Below are 20,296 nucleotides of genomic sequence, written 5' to 3' on the forward strand. Positions count from 1 at the left end.
CAATTTTGAAAATGAACAACTCAAGTTGAACAGCAGATGTTGGCCAATTATCTCTCCAAATTCTCCAGTTTGTAGGAAACATATTAATATAGGGACCAGTGACCTACAATTATGTTTAAAATCTTTTTAATTCTAGAATCCACAGTGATGAGCCATACTGGTGATTAAAATAATGAACAACTTATACATATTCACGTATAGATTATTTGGTCAATTTAAGGCCAAACATGAGCTAGGAATAAGTTGTGGTCTTAATTTCCTTCTCAACCAGTTACATGTGTGATCATAGAAGCGCTTTCAGCATGACCAATTACTTAGAAAATTTAGCTGGTTACATCAAAAAACAGGAAAGTACTATCTAATGGAGGAAACAAAGAAGCCATAAACGTATAATTATATGATATCATACAATGGGATGACTTTGACAAATACAGTATGAATACTGTAGCTCCTGGATCCCATTATTATGAATGATGCCCAGTTTCAGGGTAAGGGTACTTTCACACTTGCGTTGTTTGATTCCGGCAGGCAGTTCCGTTGCCTGAACTGACTGCCTGATCAGGCAAACTGTATGCAAACGGATGTCATTTTTTCTGACTGATCAGGCATTTTTCAGACTGATCAGGATCCTGATCAGTCAGAAAAATGCCTGATCAGTCAGAAAAATGCATTGCAATACCGGATCCGTTTTTCCGGTGTCATCAGGCAAAACGGATCCGTTTTTTTTTTTTTTTTCATTTTTAAAGGTCTGCGCATGCGCAGACCGGAAGGACGGATCCGGCATTCCGGTATTTTGAATGCCGGATCCGGCACTAATACATTCCTATGGAAAAAAATGCCGGATCCGGCATTCAGGCAAGTCTTCAGTTTTTTTCGCCGGAGATAAAACCGTAGCATGCTACGGTTTTCTCTTTTGCCTGATCAGTCAAAACGACTGAACTGAAGACATCCTGATGCAAACTGAACGGATTACTCTCCATTCAGAGTGCATGGGGATATGCCTGATCAGTTATTTTCCGGTATAGAGCCCCTGTGACGGAACTCTATGCCGGAAAAGAAAAACGCAAGTGTGAAAGTAGCCTTAGGAAGTTATAGAGGACCTTTCACCGCTCCTGACATGTCTGTTTTAACAGTTTCATCCATTCCCCGCGTACTAACAATTCTGAAGCATCTATTCTTATGGCTCTATGTTGTGCCATTCCTTTATTATTTCTACTAGAAGTTATGAATGAATTGCTATCAGCCTTCAGTAAGGGTACAGAGGGGAGGTAACCAGTTGGGGGTGTGTACCTGCACAGACTGAAAATGGCAGCACTGATTGGATAGAGTGAGACTGTGCAGGTACACGCCCCAACTTGTTACCTCCCCTCTGTACCTTTACTCAAGGCTAATAGCAATGTATTCATAACTTCTAGCAGGAATAATAAAGGGACGACACAACATAGAGCCATAAGAATAGATGCTCCAGAATTGTTATTACATGGGGAATGCATGAAATTATTAAAACAGACATGTCCTGAGCGGTGACAGGTCCTCTTTAAAAAAATGTAGACATGTAGAAGCAGAAAAGTGGAAGCCTTGGGTTAGCCTCCACATTGCTGGAACTGGTTTATTAGTAATCATTACAAAGTCTTTCTGTTAAGGCTACTTTCACACTAGCGTTCGGGGCTCCGCTTGTGAGTTCCGTTTGAAGGCTCTCACAAGCGGCCCCGAACGGATCCGTCCAGCCCTAATGCATTCTGAGTGGATGCGGATCCGCTCAGAATGCATCAGTCTGGCACCGTTTGTCCTCTGCTCCGCTCAGTAGGCGGACCCCTGAACGTAGCTTGCAGCGTTCGGGTGTCCGCCTGGCCGTGCGGAAGCAAACGGATCCGTCCAGACTTACAATGTAAGTCAATGGGGACGGATCCGTTTGAAGTTGACACAATATGGCTCAATTTTCAAACGGATCCGTCCCCCATTGACTTTCAATGTAAAGTCAAAACGGATCCGTTTGCATTATCATGAACAAAAAGAAAATATATATATATATATTTATTTTTTTTTTGTTTATGGTAATGCAAACTGATCCGTTCTGAACGGATCTAAGCGTTTGCATTATAGGTGTGGATCCGTCTGTGCAGATACCAGACGGATCCGCACCTAACGCAGGTGTGAAAGTAGCCTTAGTCAAGCAATGGCGTCATCAATAAGCTCATGATTTGACCAAGCCTTAAAAAAAAACGCTTAGCCCACTATGAAGAGGATCCTCTAATTGGCTCAGGCTCTAACTCAATAATGGGCCTCAAAGGTCCAGAAGAAGGTATTCGGAGCTGTTTTGAAACCAATGAGTTGATAGTAGTAGTGATTTCTTGATTCACAAATCATCTATTACACCTTACAGAAGATATGTCCTGTGTCTGCAACCATAACAAAGTTTATGGAGCAATTGAATGTGTATGTGCACAGGTCCTCTGGTAGAACTGGAAATGTCCACTCAGATACTGACCACAAATTAGATATTTAAATTATAAATGTAAGTATCATAATAAACCTAATTCTGAAATACTTCCCTAGTACTGCTGTTTTAATCCCCAGATCATGAACCATAAGCTCTTGCTCGTTCTCCTTATCTCCTGTTTCTCCTCAATTTCATTTTTGCGGTGCATTTTCCCCTCCCCATCGAGCTCTCTCTGCCCCTATTCTTGTAATTTTTAAGTGCAGAATGCCAAGAACCGTAGATGATTTGCTGTTGTTTTGTACTTTTGTTCAGTTCATTTGTAGACATATTTTCGTTACTTTTTATACTTTTGCATGCAAAGTTTCTGTTTTGTTTTTGTTTGCTTTTTCTTTCCCTTCAATGCTTCATCTCCCTCCCCCTCCTGCAGCGAACCTAATGTTCTTGACGACTCCCATGGCCGTGATGGCGAGATCAGCCTGTCTAGGTATGAATGCTTCCTGTCTGTCATTGTGATGTAGGAGAGAGAGAGAGGATGGAGGCCAGCTTTAAAAGCCAGAAGCCATCCCCTCCCTCTCAATCTGTTTCTTCATGATTCTCTTCATAACCCATTTTGGCTCGCCGTGAAAGGTGCAGTTTTCTCTGTTGCCATCATAAATGTAAGTCCCCGACGACTAAGGTGTTCCATGGTCAACGAGTAATCAATACCGTCTGAGGAAATTCATTTTAAGATGCTTCTAGTTGGCGGGCCATTTTGCCACAGACAGGTTCACTATATTAGTTTATGAGGCTATACAAGAAGTAGTATAAGTTTTTATTGAAGACTAAAAATCTTGTAGTGATGATATATAAATGTAATAGTGTAGTGAGTATAGGAATCTGTATTTATTACATTGTTGTGGTGCATGACAGCCTGATTTCTGCAGTTTTAGGAGTAAGGGAAATTCTCATCACAACTGAAGCTCCAGTGCAACCAGATAACACCCAGTAAGAACATTCATAACTATTATGACAGATTGATAATCCCACAAGAGTCGAAGACTCTGTACACATAACATCTAGGGCAGGGGTGGGCAACCTGCGGCACTGCAGCTGTTGTGAAACTACAATACCCAGCATGCTCCATTTCTTTCTATGAGAGTTCGGAGAATAGCAGAGCAAGTATGCATGCTGGGAGTTGTAGTTTCACAACAGATGGCCGCAGGTTGCCCTTCCCTGATCTAGGGGCAAGTGCATTTACCGGAAAACTCTCCCGATGGACGCACTGAAAGTAAAGCCCCTGTATGCTGTGTCATACATCATCATTGCTAAAGAAAATAATAATATCTATATGTTTTTGCCTATACTGATGTATTCCTGCCCAAGATGTGCCAAAAGGACGTCTTTTTGGCATCAGCCCGATTTATAAAGGTTCATGGATCTATTGCGCAAGTGCATTGGAAGTATCTCCTGGAGCATACACTAAACATGCTCACCTAAGAATAAACACTTAGCGTCTCCTAACAACCATCAGTGAAAAATGTCCTTTTGTGTGACCCATTGACTTGATTGGGCCAGTCCTGAATAAATGATGAGATGAGAACAGAACATGCTGTGATTTTCTCTAAACAGACGGACATTGGCCCATATTTACAAATCTGCCTAAAAAGTGGTGCAAATTGGCATAATTTGGCGCATCAAGGGATTCTCCATTTTTTTCCGACATGCTTGTTAAGGAGGTGGGGCTTAAAGAAAATCAGTGGGCTTTTTGGAAAGGTGCGGGGCCTAATAAGCATCATTTTGTTTCAAAATTGTGCCACAATTCTGGCTTGAAATTCTGTCCGAGAGTAAGCCAACCAAGAGTCAGAGAAAGGTGTCCGTCCCTGCACCAGATTTATCATCCAGCCTGAGCCCCTGTGATAAATCTGCTGCAGGTTTTGACAGCTGGTCTAAGCTTCCAGATAACACCCAGTAAGAACATACATAACTATTATGACAGATTGATAATCCCACAAGAGTCGAAGACTGTGTACACATAACATCTAGGGCAGGGGTGGGCAACCTGCGCCACTGCAGCTGTTGTGAAACTACAATTCCCAGCATGCTCCATTTATTTCTATGAGAGTTCTGAGAATAGCAGAACAAGTATGCATGCTGGGAGTTGTAGTTTCACAACAGATGGCCGCAGGTTGCCCACCCCTGATCTAGGGGCTATTCTCAGTGCATTTACCGGAAAACTCTCCCGATGGATGCACTGAAAGTAAAGCCCCTGAATGCTGTGTCATACATCAGCATTGTTAAAAATAATAAAATATCTATATAGTTTTGCCTATACTAATGTATTCCTGCCCAAAATGTGCCAAAAGGATGTCTTTTTGGCATCAGCCGGATTTATAAAGGTTTTTGGATCCATTGCGCATGTGCATTGGAAGTATCTCCTGGAGCATACACTAAACATGCTCACCTAATGTGGTGTGAACATAGACCAAGATGTTGGACAGGTTTAGACTCAAACAGATACCATGAGGCTTATTCTATTGACTTTATTGTATCGGTGTTCAGTCTGAGTGCTTTCTGTTCTAAACTCGGACAGTACCTGAACAGGAAAATCGCTCCTGTGAAAGCGACCTAAAGAGGTGTACTAACAGATATTCTGCTATCTTTCGGGACAAAGTAGATTAATCCAACAGATGATTACTCTTGAGCATGACATGGAAATGGAAAGCACAGAGAAACTCTGCACATTTCACAATTGTCAGCCAGTACAGCCGTGACTGTGTGCATAGAAGTGTTTCTTCTCTCACCTGTTCCTTACCAGGGGTCAATTCAATATCCAAACCTTCTAGGAATAGCATCTCCATATAATTAATAAACTGTGCCAAAAAAGGGCTAGAAAATGTCTCCATCAAGAACACTGAAATATATTTGATTAAAATCCATCTGAACATTATGGATATTTTTGTGCTTGAAAAAGATTAAAATGTTCGGTATTTCCAAGCCAGTGACTAATTGACTAGCAACACTTTAATTGTTGGTTTCCCCTGATGCAAAGGAGAAGCTGAGAGAGATTGTGATATGGTTAGTGGTCATTGTCTATAGCTCTATCACGCTTTCTGGCGCACAATCATTCCTAGGATATACCGTACTCCGTATCTCATTGTCATTACTTCATTGTCAGTGATAGTAATGTGGAATTACACTGTTCAGTGCCTTAGAAAACATACAGTGAGCTCTCTTGTGACCTTTATAAGATGGGCTGAACTTATAATGTTAACCTGTAATGACTGTGAATGTAGCCTAGAAGTATTTGAAAACTAGAGCTATCATGTGACTCAAGGTCAGTCAACCATACACAGGGTCGGACTGGCCCACCAGAGTACCAGAGAATCCTCCTGTGGGCCTAAGCTCTGATGCAATGGTGGGCCCGTAGGTCCAGGAGAAAAGATCCCATTTGGAGCTGTCTTTGGAGACAACTACCTGCCACAAGGGACTATTTTTTTTATTCAACATTATTGATGATATAGGGGTTGGGCCCCGAGAATAATTTCTTCTGGTGGGCCCCGGGAACTACAGTCTAACACTGACTATACACCGAGCTGAGGGGGACCTTTTGTTCAGTTCAAGCAATAAACCTGTGGAGCTGCTTAGATCCTCCACGATGCACCGAATTCTCCTCTAGATTTTGGTAGAGGAGAATTTCTTCATAATATGGTAAGCATATAATGAAAAAAACTTGTGTGCACAAGTAAGGTGCAGGGGAATGGCGACCATTACACTGAGGCAGAAATTGCAATAACTGTAACTGTAGGACATGGATAACTCAGGGTAATGAGAATGCAGATCCAAACTATATACATGGACTGACAGTTTATTTAACAGTACTTAGGTATATAGATAGATAGATAGATAGATGTTTACCGTCTTTGGTAATTATGGCAACCAGGTGGCATACCATACAGTACAGACTCTCTGCAATACAAAGTAATATAAAACTACGCTAACATTGTTCTCTTACATGCTGCACTACAATGTAGTTTTATTAGGATTTGGGAGAATGGGACACAGTGGTATCATAACGGGGAGAAAAGGAAATAATCAATTTATATGTCTAATTTCTCCCATGTTACCCCTTCCCTTATTGTATAGGACTAAGAATATTTTGTTGCTAAGAGAGTTGATGTGTTAAGACAGAATTTCCTCTCCTGTTGCATAAAGGATATGAGGAAAGCTCTACTCGGTTCCTGTGCTGCATCAGTTTGCCAATTCATAAATAGGCTCTGAGCTAAGTGTTTCTGCATGAAATTAGTATTGCCTAAATAGTCTTGATATACTGCTATTACTATGTATCTAGGAACCCTGCAGCTACCAGCTGATCAGATCACTGTAATGCTCGCAATAACCATAGATAATATGGTGATCTTAAAACACCACTTATCTTTTATATACTGAAAGTAACGGCTTACCATAAGTGCTTTTCTAGTCTTAAAGGGGGGGAAAATGAGCCAAGTTAGGAAAATTACATAAAAAATAATAGAACTAAATCTCTGAGTCCTGCTACTCTGTTCGCTTGAAGACAGTTGACTACTGCAGTCACTCAGTGGCTTGTGATTGGCAGCAGTGGTCTCGTGTGTTGATGTGGCATCACTGCTGCAGCACAGTAAAGACTGTCGGGCAGCAGTATGGTAGTGCTAGAGTTGAGGAAGACTGAACAGGTAAGTAAGCTTCCCCACCTTGGCTTTTTGTCCCTTCCTAACATCTGTACATGTAAGGCGGATGTCTGGTCTTTATAAATGGCGCCCACTCAGGAGAAACAAAGCTCCAAAGCTAGAGAGTGTCTGCTGTTTTACACAGCAGACACTAGCCAAAAGGTGTTTGTGATCAGAGACAACGCAGATCATGTACTTTTATCTCCTCAGATGGCATGGTCAATTGCAGCCACAAAATCTGAGAAGTAATTTGCTGGGAGCAGGCTGATTCTGATGCCCAAACGAATCACTGTTGATGAGCCTTGTGAAGGCTCCCAGGTCTGCCTTAGTAAGTTCCTATGGAGCCCTGCCCGAGCAGGGCTCATTGGGAACATCGCAATTTTCCCTTAGGCTGCAATGGTAAGCTATTTCAGACTATGGGATAAGCGAGATAATGATCACAAGTGCCCTAGATGGACTAAAAATAAATATATATTTATTTTAAATTACAAATTCATATCACCCCCTTTCTCCATTTTACTTATAAAAATAAATAATTAAGACATGCTGGGTACCATTGTGTCCAACAATGCCCAAATGATTAAAATATAAAAGTATTTATCCCGTATGGTGAACATTGTAACAAAAACAATTTAAACTGCAGTTTTTGCCACTTTGCCACCCAAAAAAAAGTGATACATGCCCCAAAATGGCATCAACAAAAACTACAGCTCACCCTGCAAAATAGAGTGTTTTTAGTTTTGTATAACAAAAATTACATTAATTTGGTATTGCTTTCATTGCAAATACCCACAAAATAAGGTTGTCCTGTCATTTTTAGCACACAGAGAATTCTGTAAAAATAAACCCCAAAACAATGGTGGAATTATGTATTTTTTGTTTTAATTTTTAGATTTTATTGGGTTTCTAGGAAGCAAATCACATTTGCATACAACAATACATAGACATACAAGAAGACTGTCAATGTACACCACAGTCATCAACTCAGAAAGTACAATAAATACTAAAAACTTTGCCCACAGAGATACAGAGGTCACATAGAAAACAGAGACAGCCATATTGAATCTGCCAGTAATTCTTCTGTGATATTAAGCCAAGTGTCTGAAGACTTGGAAAACCAAATTATAATTGTGATGTTGGGAACCTTGTTAATATGACGTTGAATTGGGGATTTCCAATATCTAGTGGCGACTAGCTTTGTAGACACAAACAGATGGGGGCGACCACCAATCTGTACTTTGGACTGAAACCATCTATCCAAATTAATAGGTGGGGTACAGAACACCTGCTCCCCAAAATTGACACCTATTATTCTCGCAGTCATCAGCCACAGTGGTTGTATTTTGTGACAGTCCCAAAATATATGGAATAAAGACCACATGTTATTGTAGATCCTCTAAGAGAATGGCAGGTGAGAGGGGAACATGTGATGCAACCTAGTGGGTGAGTTTTGATTACAGCTTCCTGATGGTTTGTAAAACTCAGTGTTAGGGACCTGATAGGTGGACTTGATATGGGAAGGTGTAATGATCCCCCGAAGTTTCCAATTGCTAAGTGTCAGGTCGGGTATACTATCTTCTATTAACTCTAATGCAAAATATTTCAGAGAACAGGTAGAGCTTTTACTGGAGGTAGTTAAAAAGATGGTTCCGTAAATTAGAATAGCAGATAAGTAGGATTGGGAGAATGGAGCAAGTAACAAGCAATCTGGACCTGTGAGATCACTGATTGCTAGGAGTTTTTTCAATGTGCACCTATAGTTATTAGAATCTGTGTTCCACTAAATTGTGTATTTTTAGTTCATTTTCACCACAAAGGTTTTTTTTTTTTTCCATTTTCCAATATATTAGAAAGAGAAACTTGCAAAAATGAAGCCCTCATACATTTGGCATATAAGTCTGGATATTATACTGGCATTATACTGAATGTGCTTGAGTACTTGCTTCATTCTGGGGAAAAATTACTTTTAATCCATATATGCAAACGAACAGTTAGGTGCACTGAGGGTGGTCCCAAGGCACTCTGTGCATCCTTGCTCTTCCTGCTTCCTCTGCCAGCCCCTCCTGCTCTTTCTTAATTGACAAGGCCAGGTGAAAAAAACATGCAGGAACCTGGCCCTGAAACTAGGCAATGTATGTCACCTTCTGCTTCTGTCCATACACTGAACAGTTTCTGGCTGCCTAAAACAGCTGATCGTGGGGGTGCCCAATGTCGGACCTCCACAAATCTGATATTGATGACCTATCTAGAGGATAGGTCATCAATATCTTTACCCAGACAACACTTTCTGGCCACTTTCACACAGTCAGTATTTTTTATCAATATATGCAAGCCAAAAACCAGGAGAGGCACAAATATTTCTAAACTCTTTCTCTGTATGTTCCACTCCTGTATGTGATTTTCACATAGAACATGTTATAACATTCTTGCTGAAGATCTTCTTTATTAAGTGCAATAGACTGTTACACTACTACTAATTCAGCTTCACATTCAGGCTAAGAATAGGATTGAATTAAACTTTACAGAAACATATCCCCCCTCCCCAAAGATGGTCAGCTTCACCACCTTTGCATGAACTTGTGATCACTTCTGGACTATTGTACCTGGATATTTGTGATTATGATTTAGAAATCAGTTGGCGTCTTGGTTTTAGTTTGTCCTTAAAGTATATGGCCTTGATTTATCATACCTTCACTTCAGAATTCTGGCATCACAAAAGTCTCAAAATAGGGCTTTTGCAACTTTTTTTTGCACTCGCTTGTGCATGATTTATGCAATTGCGCAAAAATTTTAGACTTTTCACACTCACTTGTGCAAAATTTTGCGACTTTTTGCATGTGTACACCACTCACTCCAGTTTTGTAATATGGGTGGAAAAGTGGGTGTGGTGAGCTATGTTAATGAGTTGCACTCCAGATTTATCATTGAGACTTTTTTAAGGAGCAGGGTGGAGTAGGAAAATTGGAGGAGCTTCTCTAGACAGAAGTGTTAGGTTTAAGGACAAGCCAAATTTGATAAATGTGGCACCAAGTACTCCAACACAGACTGAAGCAAAACTGACTTCAAATATTCTCCTAATGATAAATTCCCCCCTATGTGTGTTCAGAATGAGCTGGGGGAAAAAAAATCACGTTCACCTACAGACTCTGATTTACCTTCACTGGTGGTGATAGTGGAACGAGAGCATCCTTGAAGTTTTTGTATAACATTGATAGATTTTATTTGCTGTAGTAGCAGCTGATAGTTGAGTATAGTACATAGACGTGGCATTAGTAGCTTCCTCTTTGGATATCTGACACAACTGTTATGCTTATGCAATATCACTTGTAGTATTCACTCAATCAAGGTACCATTTTGTCTTAGTTGTCAACATCCACCATACTTCCTTCCCATGTGTGCCCATTCCATATGTTAATGCTGTTAACACTCAACAGGGTAGCCAGTGTGCAGAGTGAACCAGGTCATCAGAACCTTCTCATTCAACCACCATTGGGAAGGAAGAGAGGTCTGAGGCAGGTAAGTGCTACATGACACAGAGGATGATGTCATCCATGAAGAGTTAACTTGATGGTCTTCATTTCAATGGTAAATGGAGCATTTGGTTAAAACTGTACAAAAGTCCTAATGAAAAGTTCAGTCTGACATGCCTGATTTTCTCCTTTAACTTCTATGTTCTTGCATCATTCCATTTCTTATCTGTCTAGATTTATTTCATATTCATCTTGCATTTCATCTGCTTACCTCTGCCATTTGTTCCTTCAGTCCATCAGTAAATCTCCAGCTATGTGATAAGAATAATGTAGTGTGTGATGTCAGCTATTATACTGTACCTTCGTTACTGATGACTATACAACACCTTCAGCTTTCCCTCTGCTTATGCTCTGTACATACTGCATGTGCTATGCTATTTGAGGGGTGTTTATTAAAGGCAATGTGAAGGAAATAGGTGGTTCTGCCATAAACAATCAGAATCTGGCTTAGGCAACATCTCAGACAACATCTAATGACATGAGCTGTGTCATCCATTTCCTTGCTGCTGCTTTCATAAATATCCTATTTTCTTGGAAATAGTATGTTGACGGGATTCTATTTTATGTAGTAAAATGAAGGTTAAAATATTTGTTCTCACTCGTGTTCTCATGTAAGAGCAGCAGTTTTTGCTCCAGAGCTGCACTTTCTACTGTAACTGGTGACAGGAAGTTAACATCATAGTCAGCCATATTGAAGCTCTAAGGAATGGTCATTTGGCACAAAGTTATAGAAGGTCCATAGAAGTATGCAGACAATGTCTTGTTTCCTACCGTCTTCCATCTTCTTGCACACATACAGTATAGTCTCAGCTATAAGAGATATCAGTAATATCTTTTACTATGCTGTGACAGTGGCACATTGACCATTAGTATCTCCATTACTCTCAAGTAGACTTCTCCCATGAATGGCATGTCAGGGTGTGCTCCACCTTCTGCAATGGCATTTTTAGAATTAGAAAGGAGCATGTGGTCATTGCATGGGTGAAGGAGAAGTAATTCAGACTTCAGGGGGTTGTTTTATCTTAAATATTGGTGGCATATCGCTAGGATAAGCAACCAATGTCAGGTGCTGATCTCAACGGAACCTATCTCAGAAAGGCCCTCGAAAGTGAAGGAGAGCTTACCGCGATTGTGTGGCGTGCTCTCTATTAAGTTCTATAGGGTTCTGAAAAGAGCAGAGCAGGTACACAGATATATTTGGAAGCCCCATAGAAATGAATGCCCACCACGCAAGTGCAGCCACCGCTTCATTCGCTTCTATGGGACTGGCGGAGATAGCCAAGCCAGCCGGTTATTTTCAGCAGTCCCACAGAAATGAATGGATGGCGGCAACGCGTGCGCAGCTGCTCACAACTCACTTCGGGGTCCCGTTCTGGAGATAGGTGTGGGACTCAGAGGTGGGATACACACCTGTCTAACACAGGTGGCATATCTTAGCATATGCCACCAATGTCTAAGATGAGACAACCCCTATGAGTAAGCGGTACTAATAACATATGCTCTGTTGTCATTGCTTGCTTTTAACTATATAAGTAGTACAATAAATAAGAATACTGCAAAGCATTGCAGTCTCTTATCTCACTAACATACCTTGTATTACTTACATATACCATTGTAATAATATATTACATATACATGGCCTTGTTCTTTCCCAGCATATTAGAGGAGTAGAAGCTCCAGGGGAATTTGAGATAGGATGTGGTTGGACAGCACAGGGCACTTAATGCATGCGCAACATTTTTGGCTACTATCATGACTATAAATGTGAAGTTATCTTTAGGAGTTAATTGTATAGGACTAATAAACTGACTTGAGATAGCTGCACATCTGCAAAAGGTATCTGCAAAGGGCGAGTGAAAGAGAACTGTCTCACAAGTGCCCACTTTTGGAAGTGGCTCCCTATTGACAAGACTTGGAACATGACAAGGGAAATAGCCAAGCCAAATTTCCATTTTCCCATAGAGGATTGCCACTAGGTCTTCATACACAGCTGATCTCCTTAAGGAGAGTCAATACCCCCCTAAGTTGCAAATCACTAATACAGTACTGGGTGCAAGATAAAAAGCCAAACAATGCAACACAACATCATGGCATCTCTTTACATCACAATATATGAAATGCGTGTTATGTTGAGTTTCAGAGCCAGACACAACTGATATATGTGTAGTGCACTATAGTGCACAGGTGCGGCTGATGGCGCCAGACATAAAAACTGAACATGCAGCGTTTTTCTATCCAGCACCACTTTACATCCAGCATCACAAATAATGCAACGGATGTATACAAACAATCACATAGAAAACTATGAGATTAGTTCTGGCCCAGTTTCCCATTTTCTGTACCAGACTGGAGGGAAACTGAGGCGGATCTCCATATATGAAATAATAAAAATTATCACAGTGGCTCTACCAACCCAAATCTATAGTATAGGAGCACTCTCCACGACACACCCACTGTCGGTTCAATAGCAAAAATGATAAGATATATAGTTTGGAGGGCACTCAATTATCTGATGTTGCACATAATCATCCAATTCGTGATCATGCTTAAATAATTTATTCTAAAATTAACAAATAGAAAATAGAATTAACAATTTTATATTGGTTTTATATTGATTTTCTATTTGTTAATTTTAAAATAAATTATTTAAGCATGATCACGAATTGGATGATTCTGTGCAACATCAGATAATTGAGTGCCCTCCAAACTATAGATCTTATCATTTTTGCTATTGGATCCCCATATATACAATATGTGACCTTACCTAAACAAACACGGGAAGAACACTGGTTCAAATCTGACCATCCAAACATTGCCCTGAGAAAGATTTGAACAAGGATTCCCGTGCTGCAGGGTAACAGTGCTAACTAGTACCTGATAGCTATGAATCCACTGTATTCATGAAGTGAGAGTTCCTCCATCTCCTCTAACCTCATCAGCAGTAATAGGCTGCATGTATACAGGCATATAAATGGCAGTCCACCAATCACTGGCGAGTGGGGTGGGGAAAGTCGGGGGAGCTTAAAGCCCAATTTAAAGGGGTTCTCCAGGAATAAAAAAAATGAAAATACTTAAATATTATTTTATAATAAATATATTGACAAATACATTTCATTACTTAGAATGGCTTGTTTTGTCTAGGGAGCAATCATTAGGAGAAATAAAATGGCCGCCGTCCTATTAGTACACACAAAACCTGTCCTAATCACACAGCCGGACAAATTACTTCCCCACAATGAGCCATAGTGCTGCCTCATCCTCCTCTCTGCTCTGCTTGTCAGGATTCATAATCCTGATTACAGGTGAATCTCTGTGGCAATGGAGATGATGAGGGGACATGAGAGGAAGGTGGGGTGTGGGTAATGAGCAGAAGCAGTTGTGTGCAGTCTCCATTACCACAGCCTGTCCTGTCCGTCCTTTCTGTACTTCATGTCTCCTCATGAACTAAATTCCCCAGAGACTCAGCTAAAGTTCTTATCATCTGTATTCAGGACCATAATCCCTGACAAATAGAGAGGAGGAGGAGAAGGCAGCTCTTTACCTCAGTGTTGTGAAGTAACTTGTCCTAGTTAGGGCATCCTCTATTTACCTACCCTGTTCCTGCCCATTTCATGTTACCCCTCACATGTCCTCATCCATGCTGGTTTTCTCCCTGCAAGTCCCAAGATTGGTAAAACTTTGGGAACTATGCTGCACTACACATGACCCAGACTTACTGCTGCGCTGGTGTGTAAAAATGGAAACGGCCATAGGAGGGGTGTTATTTTTCTGTGCCCCCCATTCATGCAATTAGTAAATAACGATTGCCTTTTAATTTTTGAAGTAATATTATCTTTGAAAAGCTTTCTAAAGATATCTTCACATTCATACAGAACAAACTGAAAATGAAAGAATTTCTTGTATCATTCACAAAAAAAAGATAAAAAGAACAATTTGGATTTTCTTCACAATCTCATAAAAGTGACCAAACTGCATAGAATATATCAATGACAGCATCTGGATCTGTAACTTTAAAGTTTGACCAGATCCTCCTTGGCTTTTTTTTGTAAAATGCTCGCAGTGCAATCACTCGATGGCCCTTGCACTGTTTATTTGGTACTAGGAAGTCACATAAATGAGTAATGCTATACATTTAAAGGGGTTGTCCCATAAAAAAATCTACATTTTTTTAAAAATTGCACCTGGATCTGAATACTTTTGTCATTGCATGTCATAAAATTTTTTGTATAGCTGCTGAGTTATTCAATAAAATATATTTCTATGGTGCCACCTGTTCTTTTCCTTATATTTTTTTTAACCTCACAAACAATGCTGGGGTGGTCGCACATGCTTAGTTCCATCCTTTAACTGCCACCATCCATATCTACTGTTGGAAGCACCAACAGAAATAGGGAAAAGAGCTGCAGCAGAAAGGACACACTCCCTGAGCTGCCAGCCTAGAAATAAATATAGCAATTGGAGCAATGAATGGGGAGATCTCTGGATCCATGTGAGGTACAAGGCTGGTTCTAACTTTGTTTGAAAGAGACTGCCATGTACTATATGATGTCTGATTTGTATATTTTACATTCATCATGGGATAACCCCTTTAACAGGCGTGAATGATACAAAGTAATATTTCCTAACCCTTTGTGGTATAGCGTGTCTTCTCTGGTGTCCTTAGCTGTTGCATGTTTTATCTTCTAACCTAATGTAGAGTTATACACAGCCATAGGTTGCAATGTCACAATTCCAGTTAATTCTCCTATAACTTACGTATAAATCCGTTGTATTGACTGATTTATCATGATTTTATTTTACAGCTTTATCTTGTACTGTATCTGCTCTTTCCTAAATGAATCCAGAACAAAAGTTCTGGGCTTGGATTTATTAAAATTCACACAGGACCTTTAGTAGATGTCCTCTTAGATGCTTCAATTATCCTAATAAAGCTTTATTTTTATGCTCTTCCCTTTAGGATCCACTTCTAAATTCTTGGATAAATTTAGGGGACAGTCTCACACAGAAATTTCTATGACTGTCCTATTCACATGACTGGGGCTCGCAGTAATTCATGAGTTTGCTCCTATTCAGATGAATGGAACTTTTTTTCAGTCTTAGAAATTTCTGCAATAAATCTGCCTCGTGTTGAATATACTTACTAAGCAAATGCACCTGAATTCTGTCCATGGGCCATTTTATTGTGTTTTAGATGCCTGTCCACCTACTTCTGCAGTTTTGAAAAATGCTGAGAAAATTGGGATGATTAAAAGCCCCTTTACACAGTCCAAACATTGGGCAGATTATCGCTAACTAGTGTTTAAACACTGGTTAGAGATAATCTGCTGGTGTAAAGGTGCCGCTGAAACGCTCGTTCATCAGGTAATTGAATTTTTTCAAGCAGACCATGCTGTCAAATAATGATTCTGTATGGGGATGAGCGATGGCATTAGTGATCGCTCCTCCCTATACTGTGGAGGAGATTTACATGCAGCGGTCTCCTTCACTGATGAGCAGACGATTGTTGGGAAGGAATGCTTCATCAAGACAACTGTCTGCTCAATTGAGCATTGTAAAGGGGCCTTAAGTCATAAAGTAGGCCAAATGTTCATTAGCGTATTGAAGAGAACGAGCGAGTTTCACCAAATTTATCATGCCATATGCACTATTTTGATAAACTGGCCACAGTTTGCACCATTTTTGCCTACTCTTAAAGCCTTCATCTACAATACTGATAAATCTCGCCCAATGCATGCAAAAACTGCAGCAACACTGGCTTAGTAAAGAAGTGGATGTGTTACTCATAGCAGCCAATCAGGACCCACGTATTAGTTTTCAATTTATTTAAAAAAATTAAAGCTGTACTCTGATTGGCTGCTGTGGGCTCTGAGTTATTTTAGATACATGAAGGGCTTTTATATGTTCTATTTAAGACCGGATATTTAAACTTTATTCTAGTGCATGCTATCATCATTAGATTTTCGGTCTCTACAGGTGAAACTCGAAAAATTAAAATATTGTGCAAAGTTCATTTATTTCAGTAATGCAACTTAAAGGGATTCTGTCACCAGGATTTCACTTACTGAGCTGTTAACATGACCACATCAGTCTTCACGATTTATATTACAATATACTAGTATTACTGCCCTGTGTCTTGTAATTTGTCTATAAAATCGCTTTTATTAATCTCGTGCATGCACTGTGGATAGACCTGTCAGCGCCCGCGCGGTGTCCTGGCATCGGCCTCACAGAACACATTGCGCATGCGCTGACTGGTCTTTCCGCGGCGCATGCGCGAGATTACAGCGCACCAGGCAAATGAGGTCAGCGATGAGGAGTGAATAAATTAGCAGTGGGGCGGTGCTGGGCTCAAGGAGAAGGGGTGCGGCTGAGCAAATTACAAGACACAGGGCAGTAATACTAGTATATTGTAATATAAATCGTGAAGACTGATGTGGTCATGTTAACAGCTCAGTAGGTGAAATCCTGGTGACAGAATCCCTTTAAAAGGTGAAACTAACATATGAGATACGTGCAAAGCGAGATATTTTAAGCCTGTATTTGTTATAATTTGGATGATTATGGCTTACAGCTTATGAAACCCCAAAGTCACAATTTTGAGGTACCCTTTGCTCAGGGGGTATGGATTAATTAGCTGACTAGAGTGTGACACTTTTTAATTCATATTTTAAGCTGCATTAATGCAATTCCTTTTAATTCGCATTACTGAAATAAATGGACTTTTGCAGGATATTCTAATTTTTCGAGTCTTACCTGTATAGTGCACTCAGGGGCGTAGCTATAGGGGAAGCGGCTGCTTTGGGGCCCTGACCCAAAAGAGGCCCATCCAGGAGGAGGAGGACTAAAAGATTTTGTCAGGGCCCCCTCAACAGTATTACACAATAAAATTATATACAGTGACAGTATAGACAGTGTAGGAAACGGATGGAACAGCTGCTGGGCCTGGTCTGAGAGAGCGATCTTTACTAGCCACAGGAATGGGGGCGGCCTGAAAATAAGGGGTTGCAAAAAAAATTCTAGCTAGTCATTTCTAGCTACGCCACTGAGTGCACTATTATAGTTCCTTGGATATTTGCTGTTTCTTGACTAGTTACATAAGAGCTCCACCCAAAAATGTTTTGCAAACCATGATAGATCTAAAGCTGGCTATGCCCGTTAGATTAATGTCAGCCAAACCCACTTTTTTTGGTGGGATCAGCTGATATCTAAAGTGTATGGCGGAGGGAAGGATTGAGCAGTTGGATTTTATCATGCTGATCCTTTTATTTTCAAGTAAAATAAACCACCTCTACTGTATGGCAGCAGCTTAATTCCCTCTCTCTATTGAGAAGACATGCATGTTCCTCCGAGCCATGCATGGCTATGTATGGGGAAGTAGGTACGAATAGCTGTCATTCAACAGTTATCTAAAGTGTATGACCAGTCTGATGGTTCATGCATCTGTAATCTTAAAGGCCATGGGCACTTTTGGGGGCATTCTTTCACTGAAAGGGGTTGGACACCTTTTTTTTTTTTTTTTATGCAAACACCCGAAAGGAAGGCATACTTAACTGCTCCCCATCTCTAAATCCAGGGTCCTTTACTCCCTGCAACCTTTGGGTTGCCCCGCTTTCAACATCTACTTTGATGCCTCAGAAGCCAATTTGACATGACTCAAGGGGAGAAGGTCACTGCTGCAGCCAACAGCGATGGAGGGCAGGAAAGTATGCTTCCATTTTCAGGTCTGCCCAGGAAGCTGGTTTGCCAAAAAAAAACAAAAGGTGGCCAACCCCTTTAAATGCACATATTTATTTTCACTGAATAGCAGTTTTGCAATTGGTCCCCCCCCCCCCCCCCCCAAAGTTTGCAGACAGTTCTGCAGCATCTGTGTGTCAGTGCATAGCAAGCTGCAGAATGACATTCACAGTTAAATCAATTAGCTCGTCTGACAGCCTGGTCTTTAGACACTTGTGTTCTGAACGATTCTCAGCTGATTTATGAGCAAATCAAAGGTGAACTCTAGGACTGAAAAGATTACTCGAATGAATCGTTTAACTCCACACAAAAAAATCCTCAATGCAAATCTTTTGCATCAATGATTTGTTTGTGCCATGTGATCATGGAGTGTGAGTGAAGAGTTTGCTATTACTTACGCTCCGTGGTCACCCGCCTGCCTGCACAGCACTGCACTGCACTGAATCCTGACGTACACACATCGTCAGGACATTTTGGTTCACTGGCGACGCGGCTGGGCACTGATGGCTAGGAGGGGGAGTGGGGGAACTGATGGCAGTGGGGGGAGCTGGTGGCATTGGAAGGGGAGCTGATGGCACTGGGAGGGGAAGCAACTGATGACATGGGGAAGCTGGTGGCATTGGGGAAGGAGCTGGTGGCATTGGAGGGGGAACTGGTGGCACTGCTGGAATAACTAATTGCATTGGAGGGGGAACTGATGGCATTGCAGGGGAAACTGGGGTTGGATCAACTGATGGCACTGGGGGGAGCTAATGGCACTGGGGAGGAACTTATGGCGCAAGGGAGGGGAACAGATGGCACAAAGGAGCGGGAGCTGATTGCACTGGGGGGGGGGGGAGACTGATGGCAGGGGGGTTGATGAGTTTTTATAGAAAACATTCTTTTAATTATTTTTTTCTTATTAGAGTACTCTATTAATCGTTGGATTAATCGGTAGAATACTTGATTACTAAAATAATCGATAGCTGCAGCCCTACTGAACTCATAAGTCATCTTGGAAAGTCGTATAGTAAAGGAGAGGGAGGGACTGGAGACCAAGATGCCAGTCTGATAGATTTGCTAGTGAACAGCATTCTGCGGTTAGCCATGTAAAAAGATAACCCCCCACCCCCACCCCCACCCAAAGGTGTGCATAGCCAGCTAAACAAAGATCTGGCTGCAAAAATCATTTTGCTGTAGTTTTTATATATTTCTACTCAAGTCTGAGGTCCATATCAACCTAGGAAAAAAACACAGATATGCAAGGAGCTTATGATCATTGGCAGAGTTCTCTGAACCACCTATGCCCAATGGCACTTATGAACTGGACTTTTCCTGAGTGTTAATATCTCCCCTGTATTATGGCGTAACAGGGGGCTTTCTCTCCTTCTCACCTGGTTCAGCTACGAAGGCCTTTACTTTCACGCCAGAAAACTCAAACTGAACCAAGGAGTCGTCATGGGGCAAGACTGTCAACAACTCGCAGAAGTATACAGCCCCGTGCCAAGCAAATACGTGAAGAAGATCAAAAAACAGGTAACACTGGGGCAGATTTAGTAACCCTGTCTAACAGACAGTATAAATGTAGACTGGACAGTCTGACTGCACCAGATTTATCATAGTGGCTGACGCTGGATGATAAATATGGGGCATCTAGACTGTTTAGTATAACCATACAAATTGTTGGTTGACTTACCTTGCAACATAATTTTGCCTTTCCTGTGAAGTCGTGTCCCCTTGCGTGTGAAGCACAGTGGATAATTCTTTGTGGCTTACTTGCTTCATAAATATGTTGAAAATGAGTTGTGCCAAACTGCATAATTTACGCCTACGGTAAATGTAGGCTCTGTCACAACAGTAAATGTGGGCCAGTCATGTTAATGTATTCAGCTTGTGTTTTTTTTAATGGTGAGCCAAATTAGTCATAATTA

General features: G+C 40.9%; 1 protein-coding gene across 2 annotated transcripts in view; it reads left to right on the top strand.

Annotated features, from left to right (window-relative positions):
- Positions 1-20,296, top strand: part of UNC80 (unc-80 homolog, NALCN channel complex subunit) — a 198,232-nt gene that overhangs the window by 161,591 nt on the left and 16,345 nt on the right. The window contains exons 61-63 of one of the 2 annotated variants that reach the window (XM_040441035.1): positions 2,868-2,924; positions 10,557-10,638; positions 19,769-19,901. In XM_040441035.1, the coding sequence (XP_040296969.1) occupies positions 2,868-2,924; positions 10,557-10,638; positions 19,769-19,901 (272 nt within the window). Of the gene's footprint in view, positions 1-2,867; positions 2,925-10,556; positions 10,639-19,738; positions 19,902-20,296 lie in introns of both variants that reach the window. The other variant, XM_040441034.1, reaches the window with a different exon arrangement.

This window comes from Bufo bufo, chromosome 7 (assembly GCF_905171765.1).
Source record: "Bufo bufo chromosome 7, aBufBuf1.1, whole genome shotgun sequence".
Taxonomy (NCBI): domain Eukaryota; kingdom Metazoa; phylum Chordata; class Amphibia; order Anura; family Bufonidae; genus Bufo; species Bufo bufo.